A 14861-nucleotide genomic window follows, 5' to 3' on the forward strand; every position below is an offset into this window, starting at 1 on the left:
GAATCTCCTCAGAGACCGGTTAGAACCCGCAGATCCAAAATAGGGCACGCAGCCCTCCGTCCTTCTTGGGGACTATGAAGTACCGGCTGTAGAACCGGCGTCTCTGTCTGGGGGGGAGACACGTTCCACGGCCCCTTTCCTCAGCAGAGTACGAACTTCCTGTCCCAACACCGGACCTTGCTCCGGGCGGACCACAGTCCAAACCACCCCCTCTCTTCTGTTGAATTTGGAGGGCGGGTTTAGAACTGTAGTCGATACCCATCTATGGCAGTGCGCAGGACCCACGGAGAAATGTTCGTCAGGCTCCGCCAAGCCTCTGCAAAGTCTGCCAACGGAACCAGCCCCTCGGGGCTGGTGGTCGGTGTCTCGTGTGATCTTCTGGTGGACCCCTGAAGCCCCAGAACGGCAGGGGGGAGCCGCCGAAGATCCACGGTGAGTGAGTCGGGGCACCGCCTGACTGCAGACCCTCAGGGCAGGCAGTACGGCGTGGACTCGATGGTGGCAGGTGCGTCCTGAACGTGTAAACGGCGGGATAACATCATCTGTTGCCACGGCGGAGGGGACCTCGGTCGGCCTCCGGGGGGGGTGGGGGGGGTGCGGGAGGGGAGAAAGACTCCCCTACCCCGGTCTTCCCTGAGCTCCGTCGAGACTGGATGACGGTCCTCAGATCGCGTCTCTCAGATGGCTGAGGGAGAGAGCGCCGTCTCGCTGCCCCAGCTTCTCGGGGGGGCCCTGAGAAGCGACACTCTGCTTCCTCTCCTCTCCGTAGGAGCTCGTAGAGGGAAGGGACCTACGCCTGGCAGCCTCAGCTGCCTTGGGTCCAGACCGGCGAGGGAGGTACTGGCGGAACGCTTCGCCCTGCGTCTAACGCTCCGTGGTTCTGCGAAGCTCCGCCAGATCTTCCTCAGAGGGACCCCCCCTCTGAACCATCTCCTGTAGCAGGTCGGCTTGGTAGGCTTGAAGCCCCGCCATGGTGTGCAAGCTCGTACCTGCCTGGCCCGCTGCCATCCACGAGCGTGGATGTGGTGCGACATGGTTTGGATGGTAACGCCGGCTTCTCCAGGGAGGACGCAAGTCGAGGGGAGAGATAGCTCGCAAGCGCATCCTCCACCCGAGGCATCCTCCCATAACCACGGTCCCTAACCCCCATCACATTACTGTAGTTCAGTGATCGGGGTGTGGAAAGCCATGTAGAGAAGGGTCTGCCCCATGATTACTCAGTTCATCATGTAAATCAGGAAAGAATGGCAGAGACCGGCGTGGAGGTGGTGCGTGGTGCTTAAGAAACCTTTCATCAAGCTTACCACTAGCCTGTGGTGTCTGCTCCTCCTGTGGCCAGTTGATGTTGAGCTTAGCCACGGCTCTAGTCACCACCTCCAGCAGCACGTCATAGTCGGGCCGCCAGATGACGCCGCCCCGACACCCGGAAGTCATCGTCCACTACGCTGAGCACGTCCGCCTCCTTGGAGTCGGATTGCTGCAGCGTCCCTCGAAGGGGAACTCTGACCGCCTACACTGGAGTTAAACGGTACTACGACGGTGGATAATATGTTGGTTAGTTGTTAACCCAGTGTTAACTTAATTGGACTTGGTAGGCGTTCGCATAAAAGGGATGTGTTCGGCCGTATAGGCAGAGATTTTCGCAACGGCACATGCTCCGTATTTCTCCAGAGGAATGCACATTGGTAGTATCAGGAAATTATGAATGTAAAGACAAGTTAACGGCTAAATCTAATATCATGGCGGATGACAAAGCCAGGGCGGCTTGAGTAAATTTGTAGCCTAATTATCTTCACTGTGTTCTTATTGTAGTTCAAATCTCTATTATGTATTTTATGGGCTCTTCTTTTATGTTTAATATGATTAAGATGTAAAGGGACAACTTCACATAAGGTCCATTGTAATAAAAAAAAAAAAGGAGCCAGCGGAGAGGGGTAATAATCCGAGAGAAAATTTAATTTCCAAGATTAATCTACAAGTAAAAAACGTGAATATTCTCTGACATTATAGTCACACATTTATGAGACAAACAACACACACACCTCTGCCGTGTAGGCTATTATGCATGCATTGGGAAGTTATATTAAACTTTGCAATCAGATTTAGCTGTGAGGAAATACTCCTGAGTTTAGCTATCACTATCATGCACCTTAGAGACTTTGCCTTGGATTGGGCATATTCAGAAGAAAACACCAGAGTGATTTTTGATTTTTTATGACATTAATTTCAGGGAATTTCCGATTTTTCTTTTTGTAAATTTCACACTTTCATCTAGGTTTTTTTTTTTTTTTCTAAATATGTGAAAACACTTAGACAACACAAAACCTGCTCGGAGCAGTTTAGAGATGCAGCATAAATTGCCATGTCAACAGACCTCGGTTAACACCTTTCCACCTTTCGTAGTACGGGTTAACCGGGAAGTTACACCCGACGTCACGATGTTACTCCTGAAGTTACCTGGATAAGCCAGTTACCCCGCTTCGTAGTACAGGCCACGGGTCAAAATCTTTTTGTTTGTTTGTTTAAAATGTACACACACCTAAATGTAAAAACAAGCATTTATTCGCTGGAACTATGTCTTGGATTGGTGCAATACTCTATGCACGATGTATTGTTTTGACATTTATGCTAAGCTAAGATAATGGCCTCCTGGCTTTAGCTTCATACTTAACAGACCGATATGAGAGAGTGGTGTCAACCTTGTCATCTAACTCTTGGCCAAAAATTCAAAGATAGATCATGAATTATGACTTGGCTTAGTGGAATAGTTTTTGACCTGGTTAAATCCAGAAACATAAAAAATAAATAAAGCAGTGACAGAAAGACTTTTCAGAATTGAATTAAATGATTGGCCATGCTTATTACAGTCCTGTGACAGCCATAGAGACCGAATCTTTTTCATTGAGCATTTAATTTATTGATTGTGGTCAGGATGTCAAGAGAATTTCAACAAACATAACCGATTTATTTCAGCTTGAAATAGTGAGGGTATGTGACAAATCTTTCTTCTTAAATCCTGAAAATGGACAGTTGTTATTACACAACTTGGACTTGCGGCAAAAAATTACACATTACTGTATTATATCTACTACTAGTAGAAGTAACAAAGCTAAATAGCCTAAAGACACAACAACTTAATTAAAAATCCCTGTAAAAAGAAGTGATCTTTTCAATTAGAGCGCGTTCAAAAGAATGACAAACTCATTAGAATTTAACCAAACCAGGAAATCCATAAAAAAGGTTGTGTTGAAACAGAAGAAACAGAAGTGAAACCTTTTTATTCCCTCTGGCAGACTTCTGCTCAGTCTCTAGTGCTAGAGTTGTTCTTTTGCTCTTACAATGGCATTATTCCCCCGTCTCATCTGGTGACCCCTGTTGCTTGTTCTGCTGTAAACCCTTTCCTCCTAATTAGAGAAGTCCTTTCCCTTGTCTCCCGTACTGTTATTTGTCTCACCACCAGCCTCTCACTTGTCTTTTTTTCCTGCTTGCCTCTTTTTCCTCCATGTCTTTGAATTCCCCTCCTGTAATGGTTCTTCCCATTGTTGTTTTTTCTCCTTGTCTCTCTGCCCGCTCTCGACCTAATCATTCCAAACTGCTGCATTCCTAGTCACCACATGGCTGTATATCTCATTACGTGGAAACCCACAGCCTCTTTGTAAATTTCAAGCTCCCCCTTCTTTAGGTTCGTCACAATCGATATGGCCAACGCTGCGGCACCTTGCTCTACCATAGCCCCATGGTACATGAGTCTTCCATTAGCTGCTAATGGCCTCTACAACTAATAGAGTTTTGATCTGGGGGTGCTGTTTTATGCTATGTGGCTGTGTTAAAAAAAACAGAGGGCAAAGAAGAACCAGGCACTGGCAATAAGGTGAAAATGGAATAGAGTGGGAAAGAGGGGAAGGATACAGAAAGAGAGAGTAATAGAAGGGCAGAATTGAGTGGTAGCATAACCGTAGACACAAGTGCAAGAAGTATGTAAATGGCAAATGCATTAGTGCCTTCATTAGTGGAGAGAGAGAGCTTTTAACTTCCAACCTTTAGGCTTGCTATACACAGATTTTCCCCACAGAAGATTCAGAAGCAATTTGTGAAGGATAGGCGCTTTTAATTTCTCATTCATGTGGAGTGATAATAGATAATAAATTAGGCTGGAAACCACATATAAATTACATCAAAGCGAAAATGTCAAAGTCAGTTGCAATGCTGTTTAAAATGAAGGGTTTTCTAACTGAAGCTTCATTATGTAAACCTTTCATAACATGCTGTGTACAATACATGTATGGGCCAATACATTTGAAACAAGTAGAAATCCAGTTTTCATACTTCAAAAGAGAGCTATAATAATTGTAAACAACAAACTCATTGTTTATTGAACAAAAGATTGTAAAATATAGAGTTTTGGTCAACTTTATAAATGATGAATAGAGTTAAAAAATTAAGTATCCAAGCATTTTTTAAAATGAGAGGAATCTGCATGTTGAAAAAAACTAATTGTGACATTGTGTTGTTATAGGGGTGCCTTTATGGAACAGCTGTAGTGAGGAATTGAACAAATGTAGCACAAAAATATAAAACAAATATGAAAATGCATGATCAGAAAGCCACATTGGGATCAATGTAATAGGTAAAGGTTTTTTGCTTGATGTTATCTTATCTTTTTTGTACTGCAGAAATCTATGTTGTTAGTTGTTAGTCTGTTGGATTGTTGTCAACTGTGGTATGTGAGTGGTTGCCTTTTGTCTTTTTCTTTCTTTTTTCTAAGAGTCCCTTGCCTTATTGTCTCTGATTGAGTAATGGAAAAAAAATTCAAGCTACAATATACGGAAATCCCGTCCAGTGTAGAACAAGCTGTAGCTTCTTCAGCAGCCCAAGTAATAAGAGTACATACCCTCAAATGCTTTTTCTTCTGACCTCTGAAAATAGAAACATCTCTCATTTGGAAATAGCTCTGTGCTCTGTATAGTATGGCTTATTTGGAAACATACTGTAGTAGTGGAAATGGAACCCCCCCCCCCCCTGCAAAACAGCTGTGTGTTTGTGTCTGAGCTTGTTTCTTGATAGTAAACAGAAGCCACAAAATTACCTACACAGTGGGGCTCAAATTGAGAGAGAGCAGAAAGAAGCTGAGGAGGAGGATAGAATTTGTGGGAAGTTGTATAAACCCACCCAACAGTCATGTTAAGGCTTCCTGGATAATCGTTGTTGGTGGAACAATGGGATTGATCAATTTAGAAGGAGCCAAGCGTCAGTCAAGAAGGTGATCAAAGATGACGCAAAACAGAGCAACAGAAAGTCTATTATTGGCTGTTCAAGTGTGCAACATGCAACACACTTGAGTGAAACAAAAGCTCTTTCTCCCTGTTGAAAATACCTCTATTAGGAGCATTGTTGTTGCTACTTGATTAGAGCATTTGTGGTAATTTCCCATAAATTAAATGCTTCTAGCATCACATTTCTGAGCTGCAGCCAATCAAGCTGAGCAGTCCAGATTCTAAAAGTACAGGGTTAAATCTGAAGTGGCTAGACAGCAGGTTGGAGAATTCGTCAGCATTGGCGGAGGTTTGCACTTTCTTTCAAAGTGCCTTTTTTAGTTTCTTAATGTTTCAGCCATATTAATGTTTCTTCTCCTCCTCTGTCTCTACAGGACACCGCTAATAGCAGCTGGCATTATCGGTGGGCTATTTATCATCGTCATCCTGGCGCTCAGCGTGGCCGTTTATGTTCGACGCAAGAGCATCAAGAAGAAGAGGGCCTTGCGGCGCTTCTTGGAGACAGAGGTGAGAGGGTAGAAGTCAGAACAACATGAGAGCTGCTGAAAATACTGAAGTGCTTTTCTTTTGCTGTTGCCTTGAGCACATTTTCATCAAACAATACAGAACTGTGGAAAAAGAGAATAAAATTTTACATTTGCAACTACAGAATAAATTAAAAGTAGCTTTGTCCTGTTTTATCATCAAGGAATTACCGTATTATAATGAATTTTATTGATCCCAGAGAGGAAATTGGGACAACGCTTCCTCTAACCTTACTATTAATGTGACAAGGAATGAACAAGGCAAGTTTTGGTTTGGAGTTTGCTTAATTAAACAAACACAGCTGGGTATGCTCTTTATAAGAACCTTTCCTTAATCGTATTTCTTAGTTGTGGGTTCCGGGTTTCCCACTTTCTTTGAGTTTGTTAGGCATCCTCAAAGTTGCAGTGCACTTTTCCAGATGGATGCCAACCAAACTAGACTCATAAGCAAACCTTGAAACCTTGGCTATGGTACTTAGCCAAACCAGAGGCTTTTAAAATTATGCATGGCTGACATCGCCAATCGATCTAGCCTTGAAGAGGGTTCATTTCTGGGAAGCATTAGACAGCAGAGCGCGTTTTATATTCAAGAGACAAAGTCAAAGATTGAGGTGTAGGTGAGTGCAGGGTTTATGTGCACATGTGTGCGTTCATGCTCTGTTGTGTCACCTTTGTGCTTGCTACAAGAACCCCCCCGCTGTGTTCCCTGTGCGTGGCCCAGCAGTTTTGTCATCACTGCAGGTCCGCTGAGTGGCCTTGCCTATAGGAGCGGGGCAGGCTGCTTGTCAGTCTGCATTAGTATAATTTACAGGTAGAGGCAGCAGTGTTATAGACAGCTGTCAGGCTAGAGACAGGAATTGGAGGAGGGAGGCCACGGGCAGTTTCTGCCTCATCCTAGCCACACATCCATCTTAATCAGCCGAGCCCTGTTCTGACAGCCTCATGACCGGGAGGGAAGTCTTCAGTCCGAGCAGATTCACTAATGTACTGTCACCGCCAAGGAGGGGCTGGGGAGGATCAGGCAGGAGGGGGTTCTTCTTAACCCCTTTTGCATCCCCTGTATAAACCTTTCCTGTGACAGATTCTTTTGTCCTGCAAAGCCCGACTCAATACTCCACCAGGAAAACATGAAATATAGCCAGCAGAGTCGATTTCCTCATCCTCCAAGGAGACCTAATTGGGTGTAAAAGTAATTAGACGTAATAAAATCTTTAACGGTTGCAGGTTGGCCTACAGGTTAGACATTAAGAGGAAGTCATGGGACCAATCCCCACAACGGGCCATGCACTGCACATTAGCCGCCTTGTTGTAGTGGCCTGAGCATGACACAGTCTTTGCAAGTCATTCAACACTCTGGATCAACTGTTGAAAATTTCATTATCTTACAGTTGTTGAGTATTTCCATATTATGCAACTTTGTTCTTGTACTGCAAAAGTACAATATTTGCTTCTGAGAGGTCAGAAGCAAATATTTAGTGACTAGTAACTTTATAGATTACAATTTGCCATACCCTTCCATTAAAAGCCATGTATCTCCACATTTGGTAATTTGGAATTTTCCAGATAATAGGATGAAGTGTGCCTTTATTGGTTGAGAACATTACATAGCATAGTCACAAAGCTGAAACCAGGGCTGGCTTTCTGAGCTCATGGAAAGTCGACTTTTTAGAGATACGCGGCTCACAGGACAGAGTCGCTGCAAACATATGACCTTCCAGAATATGATGCATAATTGTAGATTAAACTACTTAAACTTTTCGATTTTTTTGATAAAACTTACATATTTTTTTAAAGGAGACCTATTAGACTGTTTTTCCAGTCCTATATTGTAGTTCTGTAACTCCTGTATGGCAGCTTTGCATGATTCAAAGTTCAAAAAAAAAATTTCTATCTTATACTGGCTCTTCATGTAGCCCTTCATTTCAGCCTATGTCTGAAACAAGCTTTAGATGCTCCTGTCTCTTTAAGGCCCCCCCCTCTCAAAGCCTAGCACGCATTTCATACGGCATCGGTTTACTCACATCTCTGGAGTTTAAATTCTTACCTTGAATGTATATGCATTCACACTGCATGCATATACACCGATACTCCCACTGTTCACTTTCCACCTGAATGCTGTTCTTCGCTCTCACCTACCCAGCATACTAAAAAACCTGCCCTCCTTGCAGTCTGTATCACACTTTCCAGGGGCTCTTTTTGGCTGATGAAAGCACACGATAGGCTTTGGACGGCGTGCGAATGTGGATTCTCTATTCAGACGAATAATAGAGCTGAGTCTGTCTGTGAATGGAGATCAAGCTTGTCAGGATGAGGGATTTGGGGACAGCGAAGGCTCAGGGACTCCCCCTCTCTCTCCCTATCTGCAATAGCTTTTTAAACAGAGAGCTCACCTCTTGTGTCAGACAGGAAAAAGATGCCTCCAGTGCGCGCTGTCAAAACGTGATCTGAGCGCTCAGCCAACATTTCCATATCAAGGACATGTGTGAAGGCTGTTGTGCTGTGTAGACTTGCAAAACACACTTCTTTATTGTTGTCTTTGTTTTACTTTTCTGTCTTTTCTTGCATCGTCACTTTCTCCTTTTTTTTGTTCTCCATTTTGATGTCTATTTATCTGTGTCTCCCTTGTGAACAGACACTTCTATTTTTTCCCCTCTTCCTCTCTCTCACTTTAAAAGAAACATAATAATAATAATAATAGTAATAATAATTTTATATATATATATATATATATATATACACAAACACACACACACCCGCGCACTCAACGGCCACTTTATTAGGTACACCTTGTTAGTACCAGGTTGGAATCCCCTTATGCCTTCAGAACTGTCTTGATTCTTCGTGGCATATTTTGAACAAGGTGTTGGAAACATTCCTCAGAGACTTTGGTCCATATTGACATGATAGCTTACGCATTTACTCCAGATTTGTGGGCTGCAGATCCATGATGCGTGTCTCCCGTTCCACCACATCCCATAGGTGCTCTAATGGATTCACTGGAGATTGTTGAGGCCAGTGGAGTACAGTGAACTCTAACATGTTCAAGAAACCAGTTTGAGATGATTTGAGCTTTGTGACACGGTGCATTATCCTGCTGGAAGTAGCCATCAGAAGATGGGTAGACTGTGGTCATAAAGGGATAGACATGGTCAGCAACAATACTCAGGTAGGCTGTCGCATTTAAACAATGCTCAGTTGGTACTAAGGGGCCCAAAGTGTGCCAAGAAAATATCCCCCACACCATTACACCACCACCAGCAGCCTGAACCGCTAATACAGGGCAGGATGGATCCATGCTTTCATGTAGTTTACGCCAAATTCTGACCCTACCATCTTAATGTTGCAGCTGAAGTTGAGGCTCATCAGACCAGGCAACGTTTTTCCAATCTTCTATTGTCCAGTTTTGGTAAGCCTGTGTGAATAGGAGATTCAATTTTCCTGTTCTTAGCTGACAGGAGTGGCACCTGGTGTGGCCTTCTGCTGTTGTAGCCCATCTGCTTCAAGGTTCGACGTGTTGTGCGTTTAGAGAGGGTATTCTGCATACCTTGGCTGTAACTAGTGGTTATTTCGCTTTCTGTCATCTCAAAGCAGTCTGCCCATTCTCCTCTGACATCAACAAGGCATTTTCGTCCACACAAGTGCTTCTCACTGGATATTTTCTTTTGTGGATCATTATCTGGAAACCCTAGAGATGGTTAAGCGTGAATATCCCAGTAGATTAGCAGTTTCTGAAATAGTCTTTCTTCCCCATTCTGATGCTCGGTTTGAACCTTAGCAAGTTTGTCTTGACCACGTCTACATGCCTAAATGTAGTGAGTTGCTGCCATGTGATTGGCTGATTAGCTATTTGTGTTTACAAGCAATTGAACAGGTGTACCTAATAAAAGGGAGAAAGCCCCTGAAAACAAATTGCTTTTCTCAGAGAGAGACAGCACAAACAGCAGAGTCCCCCTCACTGTTGCAGGGTGACCCCAGGCCTTGAACTTTGACCCCAGTCCAATGAAGCAGGACTAATGCACTTGGAATCGCCCTTTCGTCCTTCTCCCCCACGGTTCTCTTCCAGTTGCTTTGTAGAGACAAGGGCCATGTGAGTGTTTCAAAACCACAGGCTGTGGACAGCTCCCATGCTGCTTACATGCTCCCCTCCGCTCTCTTACAAGGATTTCAGCATTCGGGGGAGCAGGACAGCTCCCGTTGTTATCCCCGGGGCAGGCTGACTGAACAGAGGCACAAGATGTCATTACAAATGCATGTATTGCAGCCAAGCACTGTTCAAATATGCTGAACCATATGTTGAATTTAAGCCAAGATCCCCGTGATTCCAAAGATACCAAATATGTATCTAATATCATAGTGGTGTGAAAAATTTTTTTTTTCTGTTTTGAAGCACGGGTTCAGCCACAACAAAAAATACAGAACATTTGCAGTTATCATGGAACTTCAGGGAATCATCTGTATAGTTGATTCAGTTTTTATTTTATTTAAAGAGGTTTAGAGAGGAACTCATTTTCAGGTTCAAAATCATATTTAGGGGTTTTACCAGAACAGGTTTACATGGTTTCATTTTCAAAAAACACCATATTTTTGTCATACTGCACATTGCTGCAGCTCCTCTCTTCACCCTGTGTGTTGAATGCTCCGTTTTAGCTATGGATTGATACATCTCACCTCTACATGATCTTTGTTGGGAGTTGCACATGTGCAGTTCCTAGTTAAGAGCTACTAGCCAATCAGAAGCAGAGTAGGGCGGGTTGTGATAAGCCGATAAACACGGCTTCGGTTCAGCTGTATATGTTCCCCTTACCAGCTTAGCAACATGAATTGGAGCAAGAATTTCAGAGTGGTGGTTAATTTGTAACAAATGTATCTTTGATCCATAAGGTTTTAACTGAGCTCTGCCTCTACATCACAGTAACAACTTTATGTCCATTGACTGCCTGGAGGGTAGCTAATGTTTGGAAGGGAGAGGAGAGGCAGCAGGCGGACATCTTGTCAGTGTGTTTTTCCACCGGTGTTTTTGAGGGCATGTATGACTAACCGCTGGACTACAAACGAGCTTTTTCAAGCAGTTCAGAGTAGAGAGCTGCATTGGGATTGGGATCTCGCCAATTCTGACAAATCGCGTGGGAGCGAGTGGTTTTAACTGTGCTGCGGGCGGAAGCAGGTGGTTAAAAAATATACTGCGGGTCCCGCAGTAGAGCTGCCAAGATGGAGTCAACAAATGAAGTTGAAAAGAAGATTTAAAAGAGCGCATGTGACTGCTCCGAGAACGTACTGCACGAGCCTGATTCAAACCGGCGACCTTGAGTACAGGAGGCCGACACGCTGACAAGGTAGCTAAACCCTGTGGCCATTGACATCAGTGAGGTGTCGGGAGTGAGGTTTACTCACTGCACAGCCTCGCTGGTTTCCGTCCGTTTAGCATAGCCCAAACATTTGTGTCCTTTTTTTACTCTGCATGTCACAATGTTTGCAGGTGTGGGCGGGAGTGGAAACAAATGTTGCAGGAATGGGCAGTAGAGTAACACACATGTTGCGGGAGCGGGCGGTAATGGTCACAAGCAACAACAAACAGTCCCGCACAGGTCTCTTGTTCAGAGCAGTGTTTTCTGTGGGAGATGGGAACTCACTTTGGGCTTTTTCACTTTGCAAACCTATGACATGTACAAAAAAGGTATATAACTCAATAAAGGAGAGGGAAAAAGCCAAACAGCATAATATGACCGCTTTCATATCTGCCCTCAACAAGACAAGTTTACTTATAACATTCAAACAATTCTCATTCCAGTTTATTATAACTTGTGTTATATTTTATATAAATTTTTATCAGATAGTTCATACATGGTAGAAAAAATACTGACGTTATTACAGTATACACCAGCTTCTTTGTTTAGCTTAACACACACTCACCTTTCCTAGTCTAAACACTCATGGCTTTTGCCTTGTCTGACTTTTTGTATGCAGTGGGGCCCCATGACTTTACAACTTTCAAGGGGGAAAAAACCCATCTAAGTTAATGGGCATGTGTGTTATTTCCAATTCCAAACACTTAAAACCAATTAGTGAACTGATTCCACATTCCAGGTCACACAGAGGAAGATTTCCACATCGATTCATATTCAGTAACTAAGTAGTACAGTAGAAGATTGCTCTTTAAATGCAGACAGTGGAGGACAAGTGAGTTCATTGCTGCTGGGATGGGCTCACTAATAGCGAGAATTAATGTCCTTGCATACCGATAAGCACGCTCTGCTGCTATCTTGCTCGAATTTTCTTAATGTGCTGTCAGTGACTCTGTGTCATTGTGGTTCCTTAAGTATAGTGCAAGAGTAATTTCCTGTGCCATCCAGATATGCTCACTGTTGTATCAAACAGTGTGAGGGAGCATGTGGTCTGTGTTGTGTAATTACCTTTCCGGTACTTTCAAAAGTTATGCATTTGTAGAATAAACTGTAGTAACAGTGATGCTAGTAAATATTTTAAAGATGACTAAAATTTAAGATTCAACATTTAGTAATTTCCTTGTGTACTTGTGCACACAAAAAAAGAAAATGCTCTTCCCCCCCAGCCCGCAGCAATGCAACAGTTGAAAAGTGAACATGCATAGATACCAGACCTGGTTCCACACATTGTGATTGCTTTAGGCAATGGTTTGTGGCATGGCAATCTTCTTTCACCTGATTTCAATTACACAACCCAACAAATGCAGCACTTGAGTAATGTGAACATTAAAGTGCATACCTGAGTGTTCGCAGTGCAGGTTTATGTTTGGGGACATTGTTTACTTATTCAATACAGAATAATTCTTGGAATGTATTCTAGCTCAAGGCTCGGACATACTGCTTATTTGTTCAATGAAGCATCCGAATCCTCTCCACCGCGTCACAGATGAAGCTCATTTGGCAAAGCCAAGGTGCGTTATTAGCTGTTAAATAAAGTGCCATAGTGAGTGTGTGCAGGTGAGAGCGAGCTCAAGGGAGTTTTGTAGGCCATGGGTGTGCATCTTATTTAATAGACCTCTCCACTCGTCTCTTCCCCTCATCAGGTCTGTCCAGCCTCGTCCTTATGAAACAACAACAGCTACATACACCATCTCCCTGCACATGTCTCGTCTCTCTCTTTTTGAATTTCTCCATTTCCCTCCACCTACAGCATCACTTGTTTTCTTGTTATTTATGCGTTGTGTGCACAAAGACACATTTAATGCTGTTTACCCAAATACTAGGCTTAGATGATGGATGTGACCAGAACTTGAAATAAAGTTGTCAGTCAGTGGTTCTGTGTACAAACACAATAGCCCTACCACTGAATAACCCCACTTCACCAAAATCTTTATTGATGTTGAATGTTTCAACTTGTAAAAATTAATATCAGTATCCAGACACCTGTGGCAAACCGGGTTAGGGAGTGCTCAATTTGGGGGTATCTTGCAGATGAATTGAAAAGGCCACAGTAACTAATGGATTTTTCACAACCTGGAATAACCCAAAGATATTGTATGTTATTTAGTTGTTCATGTCCAAGATGCAGTGCACATTTATCGTTGAATTTTAGTCAGCAATGCTAATGCGTTGGGTTTAGCTCAATAGCTAAAGGGTTAAGGGCAGTGGTGGCTTAAAGTTTAGAGAAGCGAGTTTGTGACTGGGAGGTCCTGCAAAAGAGAGGCTTCCTCTCAGCGACGTTCACATGAATAAATAAAGGTAAAATAAATAATAGCACTGTTATTACTGATATATAAAACACTGTTAATTAACCTCTATTGATACTGGTACTTAAAATAATATACATGAAAACCAATTTCCAAAGTTAGAGCAGTTTTAGCTATTTCACATGAGAGATTTCTATGTTTGAATTTAGCTCTTCTCACTGGTTCAAAGTGAGCGGGGCTCAATTAGAAAAACGTATTATCTATTGTACACCTATCAGAATTCAGCAACATCTGACATTAAATGCGATGTCAGTTTGTGGACTTGTTGGTCACTGTCAATCAAATATGATCAAACCACACACACAGTCCTGATGGAGCAGATTAGCTGAGTATTTGACTGCTGAACTCTTATTGATTGCTTATTTAGCTATACTTGTTTAATGTATTGTAAATACTTATGATCTGAAGTTTTCTAAGCTAAGTGTGCTTTTTTTAGAGTGGTCTGGTGAATCGTTAAGTTTGCATAAACAATGCATGGCAACTGGGAAAATGGAAAGAAATATGTGTTTTTTTAATGCAAGAGAGATACTGCCACGCATTCCAGTGCAGTTCCCCATGCTTCAGGAATTTTTTAGAATTTAGTATCTGTATTTTGGCATAGCAAAAGTCGGTACATATTAAAAAAGTGTCAATGGATGCTGGGAATTTCTTGAATCAACTTTATTGGTTGAGAAAAAGTTCATCCTTGACCACAGAAATAGCATTTGACAGAACAATTTAATATCAAGAATATTCAGTGTTCATTTCCATATTTTTGTCATTCTGTTGCACAGGTGAATTTTCTTAAACCCTTTGGAATTGTCGCCAGAAAATAAGAATTTAGGACACAAGGCTAATATGGAGGTTTTTAATTCCGGCTCTCTATTACGCAATCACTCCGTCATCCCCTCACTGCTGCCTTCTTTCCCTCTGTCCACTCATTTGCTTTGCGTTGTATTCATCCCTCATCCTCCTTCCCCAGCTCCGTCTGTGGTGACATCTCACCGTGCTTGCACGGCGCCTTCAGGCCTAGCCATAACAACCGCCAATAAACGACATGTCATTGCCGAGCCGCGGGCGATGGCATCCATTCTGCGGACCGGCATGGCAGTGCAACCGCGGCCCTATTGTGCTGATGGTTTTATATCACATTAAGTAAGTGCTTGTATGGCTGACCAACTGATATATGGTCTCATTATATTGTTTGATGGCCAAAGTTGAGCTGGGTGATTATGCTGCTGATAAACCGCAGCGAATGAGGGACCCGATGATAGGCTCATTAAGACATGTATTGATCAGAGGCATTGACTTCTTGAGTGTGTGCGTGTGTGTCTGGATGTGTGTTTTGTGGTCTGATGTGTGCTTTCTATGTGTGTG

At 43.0% G+C, this 14861-nt stretch overlaps 1 protein-coding gene across 1 annotated transcript in view; it reads left to right on the forward strand.

Annotated features, from left to right (window-relative positions):
- Positions 1-14861, forward strand: part of LOC123976515 (receptor tyrosine-protein kinase erbB-4-like) — a gene marked incomplete at its 5' end in the record, with an annotated part of 114036 nt that overhangs the window by 55700 nt on the left and 43475 nt on the right. The window contains one exon of the mRNA XM_046058759.1: positions 5648-5780. Coding sequence (XP_045914715.1) covers positions 5648-5780 — 133 coding nt within the window. The remainder of the gene's footprint in view (positions 1-5647; positions 5781-14861) is intronic.

Source organism: Micropterus dolomieu, linkage group LG01, assembly GCF_021292245.1.
Source record: "Micropterus dolomieu isolate WLL.071019.BEF.003 ecotype Adirondacks linkage group LG01, ASM2129224v1, whole genome shotgun sequence".
Taxonomy (NCBI): domain Eukaryota; kingdom Metazoa; phylum Chordata; class Actinopteri; order Centrarchiformes; family Centrarchidae; genus Micropterus; species Micropterus dolomieu.